At 39.4% G+C, this 18,269-nt stretch overlaps 1 protein-coding gene across 1 annotated transcript in view; it reads left to right on the forward strand.

Moving 5' to 3' along the window:
* Positions 1 to 8,275, forward strand: part of rhol (rhodopsin, like) — a 38,418-nt gene extending 30,143 nt beyond the window's left edge. Inside the window, exon 2 of the mRNA XM_036530361.1 lies at positions 7,078 to 8,275. Coding sequence (XP_036386254.1) covers positions 7,123 to 8,187 — 1,065 coding nt within the window. The 5' untranslated portion in view covers positions 7,078 to 7,122 and the 3' untranslated portion in view covers positions 8,188 to 8,275. The remainder of the gene's footprint in view (positions 1 to 7,077) is intronic.
* The last annotated feature ends 9,994 nt before the right edge of the window (positions 8,276 to 18,269 follow it).

Consider the following 18,269-nt stretch of genomic DNA (forward strand, 5'->3'; position numbering starts at 1 on the left):
GACCAAACCAGTCCCCTGCAGGACATCCGATCACGGCTCTAATCGGCATCCTACCCTGAGGAAGTTCACGTTCAGCCGATTAGGTTGTGCAATGCATCCGGGCGTGAGGCAGGGCTGGGTCAGTGTGGATACCTTGCACAGCCCATTGTGTGACCAGGACCATTCATGAAACCTCCCTCCACCCAACCCATTGTCAAACACGGGTGTAATCTTCCTCAAGGATGCAGCTCCTCCTAGACGACAAAAAGGAGGCGCATTCCTCCAGACATTTTCCGCAAACCTGTACATGAACGCCAGCTACTGTATAAACCAGATGTGTGCACTGACCCACATTTAAAGATGTCCTATGCTGAATCCAAGGATGCTATCCTTCCTAGAGGACAATAGAGACGGCATATGCCTCACCAATTTACCGTAAAGTTATGCTATGAGTATTAACAGTCAGCTAAAATGAAGTGCAATTTGTCCTCAAACAAAATGAGCCATAGTACAGTGTGGCTGCAATTTCCTGGAAGGAGGGAGACACATTTATGCCAGGGTACAGGGCGGTGTCCCAGAATCCGGTGACAGAAAGGGTTAACACTTCTCCTTGTTACTCTCCACATGCGGCAAGGCGTTCAGATTTACATTCCTGCTTCCTGTTAGCACACAGCCGTGTTTTCAGTCGCGGCCGTGCTCAGATTTATGAGTCTAGTTGCCTGCATGTGTGTCCAGCGCAGCTGCCCTGACGGTCACTGGTCCCATCCCTCTCAGACTCTGCAGCCATGTTCTGCTATAAAAAGTAATGGAAATACTAATACACACATGCACACAGACTGCTGGATTTCAGTATATGTTTGTATAAAGTCATGCCACCTACATTATTTGTTAATGTTAGTCTATTCAATATGCTTATTCAATATAGACCCCTTTCAATTGGCCATAAAGAAAAACATGGATTCATACCATAAAATGTTTTATAAAGGGCCTATTACTCTCACAGGTCTTTTTAATCAATTGAGCCACAGCTTGACTAACTTGACAATAAAACATACCACGGTGGCTTGCTTAATAAGCTATATGATACCCAGGCCTGGTAAGATAGGATTGTGTGAAGTTTACTGAAAGGAACTAAAGATAAAGTTGTGCCAAAAAACAAAAGGTCAGTGGCCAGACACACATTGCAGTACATAATTGAGCGGTGACCATGCAGCAAGGGTATGGGTCCCTAAGGGCTCAGTCCACGCGTTACTCTATGACCAAGCATCGGCCTTTCCCAGCAAGGCAGAAATCCTCGCACCAGATGCTTTGAACACATCCCCTCAATCAGAAGTAACTCTGAACTGCCTGTCAAGAGGGGTGTAGCGAAGGGCAAGAGCAGTCACCCCGCCCGGCCTTGAACCCGGGTCTACGGGGTACCAAACATGCGACTTTGACCGCGACGCCAAAGAGCCAGGCTCGTTGGTATGGCAGTCAGAGCACATACTCAACCGTAGTGATGGCGCTCCATCACACTGCCCTCCCCTTCGGGAAGCGCACCCATGCGCTTCACGCACCATGGCGTCCCTCACGCATTCTCTTGCCGTACTTCTCCCATCCCAGGGTGCCCCACTCACCAGTGCTTCACCCATCTCTGGGGTCCCTCACACCGTGCTTCACCCATCTCTAGGGTCCTTCACACCGGGGTCAACCTAACCTGGGGGTCCCTCATACAGCTCACACACCGGGCACGCCTCCAATGGCCTCGTGGCAAGCCATCCCACTACTGACACCATTTGTAGCAAACGGCAAGAGCAGTCACCCCGCCCGGCCTTGAACCCGGGTCTACGGGGTACCAAACATGCGACTTTGACCGCGACACCAAAGAGCCTGGCGGGCGGGGTGACTGCTGGGTTAGGTGGACCCCGGTGCGAAGGACCCTAGAGATGGGTGAAGCACGGTGTGAGGGACCCCAGATATGGGTGAAGCACTGGTGAGTGGGGCACCCTGGGATGGGAGAAGTACGGCAGGAGAATGCGTGAGGGACGCCATGGTGCGTGAAGCGCATGGGCGCGCTTCCCGAAGGGGAGGGCAGTGTGACGGAGTGCCGTCACTACGGTTGAGTATGTGCTCTGACTGCCATACCAACGAGCCTGGCTCTTTGGCGTCGCGGTCGAAGTCGCATGTTTGGTACCCCGTAGACCTGGGTTCAAGGCCGGGCGGGGTGACTGCTCTCACCCTTCGCTACAAGTGGTGTCAGAATAGGGGAAAGGCCGTAAGTGTAGCTTATCCAAGTGCAGCACTCAACAGCTACACCAGGACACGCTCCAAAGTACAGGAAGCGTATGATCTCTATGGTCATTCTGAAGCATGTTTTCTTTGTTACAGAGGGCAAAAGGGTTTTGTTCTGGAACAACAAAAAGAAACCTGAAAAAAGAAAGGAGCAGAAAATCTCAGGATTGTTTGGTGTTCTGTAAATGCTGGTCACCCCCAGTGAAAACAAATAACTGGAGCTCAGACTGCATGGGTAGAAAACACTGACAATACAAAACTGCACAAAAAGCCATTGTCTCAGACTGTTTCTCATCAAATTTATTTTTCTTCGAAACAGGGGGTCAGCTGGCAGATGTATATCACCATTGTGTGTTTTTCTTGGCAGAGTTTTACTTTATTAACATACTGCATATCTCCTGTGCATTCCGCTTGAGGTAAATGTTAATAGCGCCCAGACTGATTTTTTTTTTTTTGGTCTCCAATCAATGTAGAATTAGCTTCATCCATCCATCTGTCATTTGTAGCTGTTTTTCTTGTTTGTTTAAGATATAAAAATGTTATTTTGTTCCTTATTTTGCCAAAATGTTGATACTTAAGAAAGAATATGCAAAACACATTTATGAACATTTATGTACACCAGTATGGACATCTAATGGTGTAGTAAAAGGGGAATTAAAAATGTCAGCATTTACAGATGGGAAACAGTGGAGAAGAAACAATCATTTCACATTTGTGTGTCAGGGCAGAATGGCCATCTCAACAACTGCTTGTCCAAGCAGCTTTGTCATGGGAAAGGTGACACTGTGGATTGACTGCACCCTTTGTGTCCTCATTAAGTATATCTATGCATCCTAATTGAGTGGGACTGTAGAGGTTTTTATTTGGTCAGAAATAGAGTCAGTGGTCAGTACAGTATGAGTAAGTTGGTGTTTAATAGCTGGTTTGCAGCTTGTCTGCCTTGTGTTCAGGTCTTTGTTCATCATACGTTCTGGCATCCAGAGAGGCCTTTGAAACATCAGGAGGCCTTTCTAAACGTAGGGATTATTTGAAGGTAAACTCAAGGGAAGGTGTTTGCATCAGCATATACTATCTCAATGATCCTACAAAACAGAATTATACATTCTTGACATAACCAACCAGGTTTTATTTTCTCAATAAACAACTCTGGGTGTTTTTCATCACTATTTGTGAGGATAACATTCAGACTTATTGATCATGTGTGCTTTGGCAACAGAAAGATGTTATAAGTAGTTACATGACACACCTTCCATCTCTCTCACATATTTGGAGACATGGAGGGTCTGTAGGTGTCATATAGGTAGATTCTGGAAACATTCCAGAGACATCCCCTGTAAAAAGTAATCTATGTTAAGACATTGATTTAATAATGTTAGGGACATATTTTGGGATACACCACAGTATGAGTCATGCATCACAAATGTATCAATTATTGCTACTGGCATATGCTTAATTCAGATCACAGAACGTAAAATACATTTTTTTTTCATTTTAATAACATGTATTTATTCCAGGAAACTGATTGAACCATATACCTTTCTAAATGTTGCCAAGCAGTGGCCCATCAGTCAGAGGTGATATCACAGAGGCAGCAACACATTCTCCAATTTGTAGCTAATGATTTTTAATGCTGGAGGATGGTGTTGTGGCAGAAAATCACTATGGAATTCAACACAATCACTATGGCTTTGTCTCAGTGACTGATGAGCCCAAACACCTTACTGTTTCCTTTCATTATGTCCAGGGTTATAACCAGCACTGTGCAGATCTTGAGGTTTTCTGATCATGAAGTTGTCAATGATGATGCAAGTATAAGTAAACAAATATGAATACACAATACAAAACCACGCCCTTTTCAAGTACTGCGCCCAATATCCATCTGGACAGTACGTCAAATGCAGGTTACCTGGGGAAAAAATCCGCTTAAAAACTTCCAAGATCTTTGAAGAGATCATTTTAACAAAATAAAACGCAAAATGGTTATATGACATTGTAAAAAAGATTGACAGATAAAAACGATTGACACATTAGATATATTATGAGAACAATCAAAACAACATACTTACGTTCTTTCAGTATCGCTAAACTGATGGAGCACATCAGCATGGGATAGTGGCTAAGGAACTGGACCGATCCAGAGGTGGGGAATTACCATTTGAGCAAGGTACAGCAGTGAACATGACTTGCATTAGTAAGTGTCTAGCCAATGGAAATTTATTAATTGAGAATAGACAATGGAAATTATTAATGGAAAATATTTAAGCTATGCAGGTTGTGCTGGATGAGGGGAGGTACTGAGTAAATGAATGAATGGATAAATTAATTAATGAATACAATAAACACTGTTATAGCTAATAATAAACTTTTTCTCCTCAGTTAAACCATCATTTCCCTGTCAGTCTGTGTTACTACGGAGTCGCACTAGGGGGCAAGGTAGAACATAAAATTCAAGACCGTGTGGCACTCCAGGAAGATGAAACAGCCAGGGAAAGAATGTCAGTGGAATCTAAAATCATTTCTAAATCATGTATTTTTAGAAGCTTAAATATGTATGTGATGGTGCCAATCCAAAACCACTTATTTAGATACATTTTGTGGATAAGAACTGGAAAAAAAAAAACAAATACACAGCTTGCCCCCAAGCTTGAAGACCTGTCAGCCACTGGACTCATAAACACACTCCATGTTCCTCCCTTGTGTGTGTGTGTGTGTGTGTGTCCCACACACCACTTTTCTATGATCAGCTACTTTCCCAATGGCTTCTGTCTTGTCCTTGTCCTTGGAATGTCTGTGTTACATAATCTGTGGTAAATACCAAACTGTAACCTGCAAGATGGTGAGACTTGGAGAACAGAGACTTTTAATATCAATACATTGTATATTATAAAACATACACAAAAACACTGAGGGAAAAAGTAAAAATCCATGAAAATGGCAGCCTTTTCCGCAGTTTATTTGACATTTGTGGTCCTGAGCACACTATAATATGTCACCAGTAGAGGGCACACCTTACCCAGTGTATCCAGAGGTGTTAAACAATGCTGACTTCATCTGTCTACACTGATAAAATTTGAATGACATATTCTGGATATGGTCTCAAACGGAAAATCGTAATAGTCAGAAGAATGTATACATTTTGGACTATGATTCCTGTTCTCAATGTCTGAGAATGATCCTTTAACCGTGAAGACAGAGCAAGGCATATTATGGTAGTGATAATTCTACTAAATGCTTCAAGCACAGCATGTACAGTATTGTAGTGTAGGCAATCTACTCACACCAGTGGCTGCAATTCCAAACTCTTACCACCAAGTGGAGCTTTTAAGGGTGAACTTGAAATTCACCTTTCAGTAAGCAAACCCCTCCCTAATCATCAAATCTCTTTAATGAAATTCCCCTTAGGACACTACTTAGTCCTCTAGATGATAGTGAGCTGAAACATCTGTATTATAAATATATTACATCTAAAATAAATAAAGAGCAATTTAGAAATTTTGCATTTTCTCAAAGTGTTGGTTGCTATCTGTTTTTAAAAAACAATTGCAGAAACAATTGCAAAGTAGGTGAAGAACTTCCTTAACTTCCACCTCATCATTACAATCCTCCTTTTATATATAATATAGGATTGTATAAAATAGTCTATAATAGAACCATTTCCTGATAATGAGAGACACACATGTTAACATGAAATTCTTAGTTTTGTATGTATTCTCTGCTCAGGAAAAGTTTTTTTCCTTCATATGTAATGACACATTAACATGAATGCAAATATTGATAAACACATGTCTCAAAACTAGTAATAATTTACCTTGTAGGCAATATGATGCAAGTAGATTCACAAACTTAAAAATGAACAAAAAGCTTCCATTTACTCTGCTAAAGTGGACCTCTCTGCACATATTCTTTGGCCTTCCATTCATGTCTATTGGTCATGAATGGAAGATTCATGCTAAAAATAACAAACACCTGTGATTCAGTGAAATTCAACACAGCTCTGATGATTATTTCTGAATGAATCAAATCTGATAAAATTGCAAAGCAGTGTGTCCCCATCATTTAACTATAAAATCAAATTGTTAAAGAAAATTAAGACACTGAGGTTAGATCAAACCTGGACTTGGAAGGTTTAGTCAATGCAAGATGCAGTTTGTCAGCTGTCAATTTACAATGGTTCATTATATTCTTAAAGGTTAGTGATAGTAATTATATGGCCAAAACCAGAATCAAGCAGAGTGATATAATGAGAGACAGTCTAGTTTGTAAAGGCACCTGTTAGTAAAAGCTATGACCAAAAAATGACATCAGAAATTACATTTTTACTTTAAGAGTAAGAAAAGTGGGTCATTTCATGTTGTACTGCAGGGCAAAGAACTAGGCAATACTGCACATAAAGTTTCAGAGAAAACATTTCTTCAAGTGTAGAAGGGGAAACAACTTTTTATGAAAATAAGTAAGAAATTAATTTCAGCAGTTGGAAGCATAAACCTTTCAAAATTTGTTTAAGCATTTAAATGTGGTGCAGAATGACAGATTTGTCTCCTGGAAACCATTAAGATTCCAATACACGTAGAGAGGATTTACTTAGTCATAATCATACCTTAGTCTATCAGTCATCGGTACAACTCTGATAGGTATAGACAGGGACAACCTTAATAACTTGATGAGCCAGTTATACTTACATGGATGTCTGGATTAATTCGGTGGCCTAAATCATTTTCTGCTGACCAATCATACAGGTTAATCCGAGGAGGCCTTTAAAAGCCACTGGTGAGGTCGTGGGTCCATTGGTAGCAAAGTCTGTCTCCCTTCACCTTTTTTCCTGTACAGCCAGCCAATACAACACTGCTGAAGGACTGACCACACACCGCAGCCATGAACGGCACAGAGGGCCCAAATTTCTACGTTCCATTCCCCAACACCACTGGTGTTGTGAGGAGCCCATTCGAATATCCACAGTACTACCTTGCTGAACCATGGGCGTTCTCCGCTCTGGCTGCCTACATGTTCTTCCTGATCCTCACCGGCTTCCCCATCAACTTCCTCACCCTCTACGTTACCATCGAGCACAAGAAGCTGAGGACCCCCTTAAATTACATCCTGCTCAACCTGGCGGTGGCCGATCTCTTCATGGTCTTCGGAGGATTCACCACTACGATGTACACCTCGATGAACGGCTACTTCGTCTTCGGTGAAACTGGCTGCAACATCGAAGGATACTTTGCTACCCTCGGTGGTGAAATCGGGCTGTGGTCTCTGGTCGTCCTGGCTATTGAGAGGTATGTGGTCGTCTGCAAGCCAATGAGCAACTTCCGATTCGGCGAGAACCACGCTATCATGGGCGTCGCATTTACCTGGATAATGGCAAACGCCTGTGCCGCGCCACCTCTCTTCGGCTGGTCCAGATACATCCCAGAGGGCATGCAGTGCTCATGCGGAATCGACTATTACACCCTGAAGCCTGAAGTCAATAATGAGTCTTTCGTCATCTATATGTTCATCGTTCACTTCACTATTCCGCTTATTGTCATCTTCTTCTGCTACGGCCGCCTGGTCTGCACCGTCAAAGAGGCTGCTGCTCAGCAACAGGAGTCCGAGACCACACAGAGGGCTGAGAGGGAAGTCACCCGTATGGTCATCATCATGGTCTTATCCTTCCTGGTATGCTGGATTCCCTATGCCAGTGTAGCTTGGTACATCTTCACCCACCAAGGCAGCCACTTCGGGCCCGTCTTCATGACAGCTCCGGCTTTCTTCGCCAAGAGCTCAGCCCTCTACAACCCCCTGATCTACGTCTGCTTGAACAAGCAGTTCCGCAACTGCATGATCACCACCCTGTGCTGCGGGAAGAACCCCTTCGAGGAAGAAGAGGGAGCATCCACCACTGCGTCCAAGACCGAAGCCTCCTCGGTGTCCTCCAGCTCCGTGTCCCCTGCGTAAACGTGCTACCCCCACGGGGTCCGAGAAGATCCACAGTTCACGAACGAGACTTCGGCTGCTGGCACCGACTGAGCGCTGTGTCTACAGAAATAACACAAAGAACTCTTATTTTCCTTTTTTACAGGTCAGTTGGTTAAATTGAAATACAATTGAAGGAGATACTGCGTCCATATGTCCTACGTTGTTTCTGTATGTACAGTACGTCCAACATAATTGTGCATAAGAGAAAAGGTGTTTTTTAGAGAAGAGTTAAGTTTCAGCTGGACTCTACCTGGTACCAGCCTAATTGTGATTGTAGAAGTATGTAACCAATGCAGCATTAATAAACGCACTTTGCAAATGATTTACCTTGTTTTGCTTCCCCTTTGTGAAAGAAACAGGTACAGTGTTTCAGAACTAATTTATTTAGCATTAATGATGAGTATCAGTGAGGAAGCAAAATACCTGTGTGTTCTACTGCATTATTGTCATGTGTTTGTGAAGTTTTCAACTCTTTGTGTTTTTATTTATGATGCTTACTACCTTTACTTTGGCTGCTCAGAACAATGGAAAAACTTCAGGACATCAGGATAAAACATAACTTTAAATTTAACGTCTGGAAATTATTTAGAATTATTTAAAAGTAGGCACAGCATGGAACAAAAATATATATTTGTGCATAAATATATAGACAAGTAAATAAATAATTTGACTGTAGAAATGATACTAAAATGTAGTTATGGATGTTATTAAATGTAATAAATGTCATTGCTAATATTTAAAATAAAGGAATTCTAACAGGTTAGTAGGTAGCAATGTTGTATACACTGAAAGGTCACTCTGCATTAATTCACAGTGTCATCAGGATTTATAGGATTATGATACAAAAATATTCAAGAAGTATTAGGTGTTACCTAAGTGGATATTCGAGAGTTATAATCTGGTGAAGGACTCAGGTAACCAGGTAACTGTATTACATACACACTCTGCAAATCCATCTTAAGCATTAGCAGTTGCATTCTATGTGACCTTGGACCGATGCAAAATTGTTCTGAGTCACATAAATGACTAAATGCAGTAAGTTCCCTTAAACCTAACTAATTTTATAGATAAATCAGATAAAATCTATCATACCATTTAAATCATTAGCTCATTTTTCAAAACATCTCACAAAACCTTAGGTCATTAATTATACTATGAAAAAACCAACATGATACATTAATACTTGCATGTGCATAGTACACCTTCACACATAAGAGAATGCATGTGAGCATGAACAGCAAAATCTTATTTTTGGTTGTTAAAATTTTTAAGTCAGGATCACCCATGTAGAGCTAATGACTTGTAACTGACTGCATCTAATATAGTCATATTTCCTTTGCACACTTCACATTATATTTCATAGGGTTAGGGATAGGGTTACATTACATAATTCTTAGGAGACTAGGGACTGATTGTAGCTTTCAAATGTATACCAACACAATAGCTGGTGTGGCCCATGGGAAGTGTGCCATAACCTACCATGATGCATAAAATACACAAGACAGATGTAATGCAAAGAACAGTTGCTGGCATTTCATCTGAGAGTAAAAGGGGAATCGATACAGATGAGAAAAATAATCAAGAATAAAATAGGAATCAATACCCAGCTCTTTTATAGCATGGTTATATGTTAAATGAACTTGCACTGACAGTCAGGCTGCTAAGCAGCTTAGCAATGGAAAACTCTCAAGATGAGCTGGGTGTCCTCTTGGTGGCCTTTGGCAAATCCATGTCCATATTCTTGTGCAAGTTCTCCTCCAGCCCAAGGTCAGTTGTTTTCCTCATCATTTTTTCAAAACCAGCACAAAACCATACTTCCCTCACATCATTCAGAACAAACCAGCTAAGGAATCCTCCACGCATTTTCCCCACAGGTAATGGAAGTAGAGAATATCGCAATTGGCTCTTAAGTATAAGACTCGATGATGTGTCCTGTGGAGCTATGTTACAGATGAGAACACCAGTTTGTTCCCATAAAAGGGAGCCGTTACATAATGTCCAGCCTGTCCTTCCTCTGCACAATCAGAATGACAAACTGGATATTTTTACATGAAAGGCAAAAAAACTTTACAATGGTTATGGAGCTTTTCGGAGGCAGTGCCAGTTGATTGGCCGTTGTATGATCAAGGTGGACCGCCTTAGCCACTGAGTTCATTGCATCAGCCGATTCACTGTTTCAGTGTTAGCTACAATAATGCATACCTTGCACAAGTTACGTAAAAAGGATTTAGATGCTGATGGGTGATATACTCCTGAGCTCCTCTCCTCCTGGTCATTTTCTGAATCATTTTCTGCATTACGCAACCACATGTATAAGGGACACCAACATACAATGAACACTTTGTGTACACAAATTATTTAAAGGTAAAAATCTAGGTCATCCAGGATCATCTGGGATCATCTAGGTATTACCCCAATGGACCCCTGGTATACTGTAATTAATTATTAGAAAGTATCACTATAACTACTGATCCTTTCCCCTTTACAGCTAGTCATGAGCACAATTTTTGGGGAAAAAAAAACTGTATGTATTGTATGAGCAAGCCAGTTTGCTTCTGCGTATCTTGTTGTTACCTTACTGTTCTGAACATCAAGCACCAAAACTTACATATAAGCAGTCTCTTTAACAACACAATGATCCTTGAAAACTCCTTCATAAACCAGATCATGTGGAATTGAGTGTTATTTTCAGATAGACACAATGTTCATGGACATTGATTACAAAGCTTTTATTATATAAAAGACATCAAATAAGACACAAAATATTAGCTTAAATATCATTCCCTATTCTCTGTTATAAAACAAGTAATGGTACCAATGTCAAACATGTGGTAAAATGCAGAAAAAAAATATATAAAAAAAACATCATAAAATTGGGACTCCCTGTACTAACAAGCTAATGATTTATCATTAGTGCATAAAATGACTTGCTAGTGAATACAGCATAGTCTACATGGATTGTAAAATAACTAGATTGTTAGTTTGTATTATACCGCTAGATCTTGAAACCTTTAAAATTTCAGCATGGTATTTTTTAATTAATTAATTTATTTATTTATTTATTTTTGATAACTGGAGAACTGCAAGATTATAGCAAGGTCTTGGTCAAAATAACAGCTGAAGCTTATGTCAAAGATAGATGGAAAATTTTCAGCCAGAAAGTTTTGATCCAACCAAACTTGAGAATTTGTTTGAAAGGTATGTTTGAATTTAGGGTTTAAAAATGACAGTATTTTAGGGATATGCAATATGTTTTTATTGCATTATGCAGCTTCTTTCAGATTACCAGACCTGATTGTTTTGCACCAAATTCTTTTCTTTTATTTTAAATAAAATGTTATGTCACCTTTACACTTTTTCAAGCATTGCAGGATCGTGAGGCTCATTCCCAATATTACACACAGACTTTTGGTTTACGTTCTCAAAAATGGTCATCAGAGCTAACTGAAGGTGAGTTTTCATTCAGTTTTAATGGTCAGTGATGTGTGGTCCTTATAATTGCATTTTCATAATGGAGCATCAGTCATCAAGTACAGACCATGGTATTGTTACTTTATAAAACCTATTTTGGCATTATGGTCACATTCACATCAGTTTCTGTTGAGCTCTACAGCAATCTTCTGACATCAAAAGCAAAAACACACATTTCAAGCCATGCTTCATAAAGTTCATTAGGTCATCTTAACTCAGTTGCTCAGTTGGGATCTGGGACAAAAATGACTACACAACTATGCTACAATTACTTGAAAAGACCTCTTATACTCTGTTGAAGTGCATATGCACAGCCTTGGTAATGTGACTGTTACGACAAGGGCACATTGAGTGTATTATAGGTAAAATGCCAGTGGGATGTGAATATTGTAGAAGAGATGCCTGTTCAAATTACCACAATTGACTCACTCACCATCCCTAAAAACTACACTACATGATCGCACATTCCCTAATGTTGCATCTCTTCGCTGGAGCTCCATGAGTCATCCATATATACATATATATATATATATATTCATTACGTCATGAGTAATGCATATACTAACCTTGTATTTTTTTTATAATTTATAATTTTGTAATCATTAAATTCATTTGTAATTTTTCTTTGGGCAACAGTTTGGAAACTTTTTTAACCTGTACATTTTTTGTTGGTGCATGTCACTGTTTTTCAGCAGTATAGCTGGAATGCAGAGCATGGAACCTGAATCATTCACCAGATAGCCAGTTGTTGAATTAACCATTCAGCCAGTCAATCATTCCTTTAATGATGAGATCCATTTTACTGACTAATTTTGATGATGTGACAGCTGCCTCCTCCACCACCATTGTCCTTTAAACAGAAATACAGAGGGGAAAAAAACAGGCTCTCAGATTGTACTGCAGCTATTTATTCAAACCTCACCAGACAGCCAGCCTACTCAAAACATAATAATGTTGTAAATGATTCAACCACTGCATATGCTATGAAGGCGGACAGAGGTGTAGAGTATTGGTTGTGAGCACATCTTGCTCAAGGAGTATTTGTCATGCTTCAGCAAAACAAATACCTATAGAACTCAGTGATAATGACCTTCGGGGTAGCTATAGCAACCCTCATGCCTTCGGAACTCTCACAGAATACAAATTCTTCGTGACCAGCTCAAATCTTCTCAAGATAGTGGTGTTGGGAATGGATAAACAACATCTGGATAAAGGCCAGACAGAAGCCATTTTTCAGTTTTAGGAAGAAGCTGAAGCAACGGCTGTCTTCTCCTGTGCAGTGCTCACATACTGTGTATCATATTGGTGTTGCATCAATATGAATTGGTTTAGATCCTCAGGTGCTTGTGTTAAAAATACAGGAGTATTAATCACTCAGTTGATCGGATTCCATGAAGAAGTATTAATCACTCAATTGATCATATTCCATGAAGAATTACCCCTCTCCTTATGGCTTTGTGGAAGAGTGCTTTTTAAAGTGCTGATTAGGACTTGAGGTACTGTATGAAAAAAAATGATTGATTACAACAAGTACAATAAAATCAGTTTAAAAATGGATAATACTATTAATAAGATTTATTTCACAGCATGAACAATTCAAAGTCTTTTTTGCACAAATATCTGAATTGGTTAATCGGTTCAATGCAAAATAGGACCTGTTGACTGTAGCCTGTTTGACCTTACTGAAGTTTATCACTTATCGAAGGCCCTGCAATCAGCCAACACCAGTATCAGATTTTTATTTCTACCAAATATCCCTCATCACGCATTTTGCTCAAACAAACAATTCTATGATACATTTACAATAAATTTGCAATATGTTTTATTTATTAAAAAGCATTATCTGTTTGTTTAGTGGATGTTTTTATCACGTTCATGGATGAGCTTACACCACCATTTTCAATAAGTCTTGTGAAAAATGGTCACCCTAAATGTATTGCTGTTACATACTGGCAGTACCTTAAAACCATAACACTTTCTTAAAAAACTCTCTGAATATTTGAGTGTAAGCGTTCATTAACATTCTTACAATGTAACAATTAATGTTTATGTAGTGTTAAAAGGCATATTAATTCATATTTCATATTAGTTTTCACTAAATTAAAAATAAAACATGGACATACTGTATGTTTTAAAGGATAAATCTAAATGTCATTTCTTTCTGTTTCATTCTGTTGATTCATTAGTCATTTTTTCATTTTGGCCAGCTATACTGCCTGAAAGAAATGCTGTCATCTCAGCTTTCGTCAGGACCGACTCAACCACCACTTGCGTTTCCATGACTACTGCAGAATGCACATCAAGGTCAGTAGATAAGCCCCCTAGTCCTCATCTGAGATGTTGACGATGCTGTTATTAGGTAAGACAATTTTATTAACGTTTCCGTACTGGAATAAATTGTTGCCTGTCATTGTGGTATGCCTCTGCCGCAATTTGTGGGCAATGAGCTGATCCAATTAATGTTCAATAAGATGGTTTAAGGAGAGCAGAGAACATTTGGTAGCTATTGGAAATTCTATATCATTAAATCAAGTCAATACTCCTCTATGCTGGATGCTAGAATGCTGAATGTCCTGAAGGTATTCCCATTATATTGAAAAGGATGCTATTCACATTAGCATGACAAATGAAGGTGTAATGTTGCTGCATCATGATGGCAAACCCAACAGTATAACCCCACACTAACTCTGCAATGCTACTAGCTGCCCATCATTTCCAGAAACCTGTAACTGTTAGCATGCACTGCATAATGACTCAGTCAACAGGCACAATTAATTTATACATAGCTAGCTAGGCCAGGATGGCATTTTCTTCATGTGCATAGTGACACTTAAACTATGCTACACATTTGTATGCACACATGTACATGTGCATGCCTGTACACCAGTGCATGCACACACACATGCACACACACACACACACACACTCAATTTCCCATTGTAACACAGTAATAGCTAACAATCCAGCTGTGAGATATTAGTAACAAATTTGAGGTTTTAGTAACAAAGCACCACACTCCCTTCCTTCAGTCTGTGAGTTGATCACAGCTTCATTTGTTGGTTCATCTTAATTTGTTAATGAATGCTGGCACAGCGCTGTTTCCCTCTCCATCCAGTGAAAACAGAAATGGCTTATGCTCGTATTTCAGCCTAGAAGTTCAAAAGTGATTTCAGTAACTACATTCATTAAAGGTGCACACTCAATGTTTTCTTCACAAATATGAAGCTGAAAGATCAAACCTTTGGGCATACTGCCTTCATCAGTGATAAGATGCCATTCTTAAATATAATGCAGAAATAAGTTTAAGGCTCTTGGCCAAAAAAAAAATACCACTTTTATGAATGGTAACCATGAATTGGCCTTTTTAGCCTTCCAGGCTTCATGGATGGAGTGTCACAAACAAATACGCCCCCAGCTGGACAACGGGAGTAACTACAGTGACTTTTTTCTGTCCCATTTTCTACATCCTGGATATCATGCAGAAAGCTAACAAGTTCTAATTTTAAAACTGCTAACATGACTTGAGGGGTACTGAGCGCAAACTGCAAGACCAATATATACTGTATGGCCTTTAGCAGCATGGAGGATTGTCTGGAGTTCATGAACATGTTCACCTGTCAGGGTGGATGAGTTCTCTAGATTGCATTTTTCCGGTGTTCAGTATATGGCCGTGATAAAATGGAACGATTCAAAAATCCATTTTAGTTGGCATCAAAATACTTGGGTGTGAAATGAATCACTGTATGGTCATTTCCCACAGTGGGACCATTAAACCGATTTGTATGTAAACAATACGGTCTGAACAGACACCCTATCCACAAAGGGTCAATTTCTCATAGATGCCAGTTTCTTTTTTCAACAGAATCAATCAAATGCCCTCCCAAGTATCATCTCAACAATGGTTGCCCACATGCATAAGTTATAATAATGATTATGTCTCCACTCATTGGGTTCAGTGCTCCAACAGCATGGTTCAAGAGACGTTCATTCACAGGATCCATCCACAATAATCCTCTTCACACAGTGTCATAAAATATTGTGATGTCACAAATTTTCCTCAAGAAATAATAAAATGTCAGTGAATAGATGAAAACAAATTATGTTGTAGATGCTGATGTGAAACAATTTGATACTTTGGTTGGGTTGGGAATTATTTTGGAGAACTACTCTCTTTGTCTCTTTCTATACATGCACTCACACATACACACATACACTCAGACACACACACACACACACAGACAGAGAGAGAGAGAGAGAGAGAAAGAGAGAAAAAGAAATAATCATAAGTGGGCTGGGAAATAATCTAGTCTACATAACAAATGTAACAGCTTATCTTTGACAATTATAAATTCATGTCACTGTACAGACGCAACCAATGAATTTTCCTAATCTTGTGACTCCTCTGAATGTCCATTGTATGATAAATTAATAAACAGAATAAACACTCATGTTACAAAAGAAAACAGTGTGTATCCTTTTTTTTCAATGTCGATGTTTATTAATGTAACATATTTATACATTTCCAGTTTGAGGACACCCATGGTTTCAGAGACAATCGGTAAAGGTTGGGGAGGGGTGTTCTTGTTGAATATAACCAATATCTTAGCATCATTCAAATTTAGATAATGTGTGTATATACTTTTATATATTAAAAGTATTTGTTTAGTTTTGAAGGAAAAAAAGATCTGTCCACATTTTCCTTACAACATCCAGTTTGCTGAAACATGGAAACAGAATTAGACGAACTCATGAGAACACATGTTATGATGCATATAAAATGAATAACGTTTTTCTTGATTTGTTGAGCCAGATAATTGTTAATCTGATAAATGTCCATCCATCACAGAAAAACACTGGGAATGTACAATAGCACACAGGATCAGATAGTTCTGTTATGGTACACTATTCTTCTTCTTTTAGTTTACTTCATTCAAATTAATTTAATGATATGGGGTAGGATAACGTTATTTTGTGACAGAAGCTTGTTACTTATCTCCTTGTTCGTCAACAAGAGGAGATTGTATGTATCCAGAAATATCTAATTGTGCAGCAGTAATAATATTGTATTTGAAGACAGTGTTACACATTCCACCTTTGAGTCCCAATTCTGTTCTGCCATCTTGCCTCACAAGTTGCAGCTGACAGTAACACTATCTCCCATGCTTCCACTGAAGTGCTGTCTTTTTGAGGGCATTATTTTCCTTTGATTTCCTTTGATTTCCTCTGACTCTCTTGAATTTCAATGGAAAACTACTTGATAATAAAAATAGCATTCATAGACATCTTTTTGAAAGTGACATATAAATTTTGATCTGTTCTGAGGGAAGAAGCTTAACTAATAAGTCTACATCTATTTGGACGAATGTCACTGTGTGTATGCCCACATGGGTCAAATAAAGCTATGGACAATGTAGTATTTACATGTGCATAGTGTTTTATGTATATATAAAAAGATAGGTCTATATACTGCTTTTTTCCTCAACACAGAAGATAGTATGTCTAGAGCACACTGCAAGAAATGTTTAAAAATAAAGAGACTATTCAAGTGTTTTATAATACACAGACAGGCCCACAATTAAGAGAATATTCAAAACAACAGAACGCTTCCAGTGGCATTTCAAAACTGCTTTGCATACCTTGATTCAGAATGCGTTAATTATTTCCATGAATCACATACTCCATCTCAGAAATATAAACACATATCACATTCCTCATGGCTGGGGTTTATCATAAATTCTCTTTTATACAAGAAAAGCCACCCTTCCCTCACAGACTGTTCTTCTACAAAGTAAATTCTGCCTTCTTGATGCCTGGTTGCTGAACTTACAATCACAGCGACAAGTAATAAAAACTCAAAAAAATGCTTTTGCTGTGACTTTCCTCTTTCTATTTGTATTTCTAGGTGATAAACATGACACACTGTACATATACACATATAAAATACACAGCAGCAGGCTACTTCAGTGGTTTCACGGTAATAGCTAACAGCATGGCTCAGCATGGCAGACTGGCTTTGCTTGGTTACCACAGTGCACCTAAACCATGCCCAAAAGTGGCCTAATCATTTGAAACTTGGCACCCATGTGCTACTCAGTTCAGGCAAAGCCCCAAAGCCACATGCAGAGGTTTGGAGTCACTGCAGTGGTTCTGCTCTTTTCCTTTTCCCGGTCCTTAGGAACCAATGTGGTGCACTGTTTGGTTTCGCTGCTCTCTCTTCTGTCATGAACATGATATCTGAGGACTGGGATAACTTTTCACCCAGTCCAAATAAAATGGCTAACAGCAAAACAAAGCCTCGCACAATGAAGGCAGAAGAGGCAACGCACAGGACTCTGTGCAGCTCTTCTCTTTACCCTGCCTTTGGACTGTGACAGACAGATAAAGAACACTTTATTCTCCTGCTGTTCTCATTCTTTATTTTCAGGCTTCTTTTGCGTCAGAAAATTCATTTCAAACTTGTATTTTTTTTTTCCCAGAGAGCAATGACGTTTGATATAAAAGAATAGACAAAACTTCATTCTGCACTGTAAGTGCTGGTCAAGCTTCTTCCTCATCTGATCTCTTTCTGGAAAGTGGGAAACAAGATGGCC

This window comes from Megalops cyprinoides, chromosome 6, assembly GCF_013368585.1.
Source record: "Megalops cyprinoides isolate fMegCyp1 chromosome 6, fMegCyp1.pri, whole genome shotgun sequence".
Lineage (NCBI taxonomy): Eukaryota > Metazoa > Chordata > Actinopteri > Elopiformes > Megalopidae > Megalops > Megalops cyprinoides.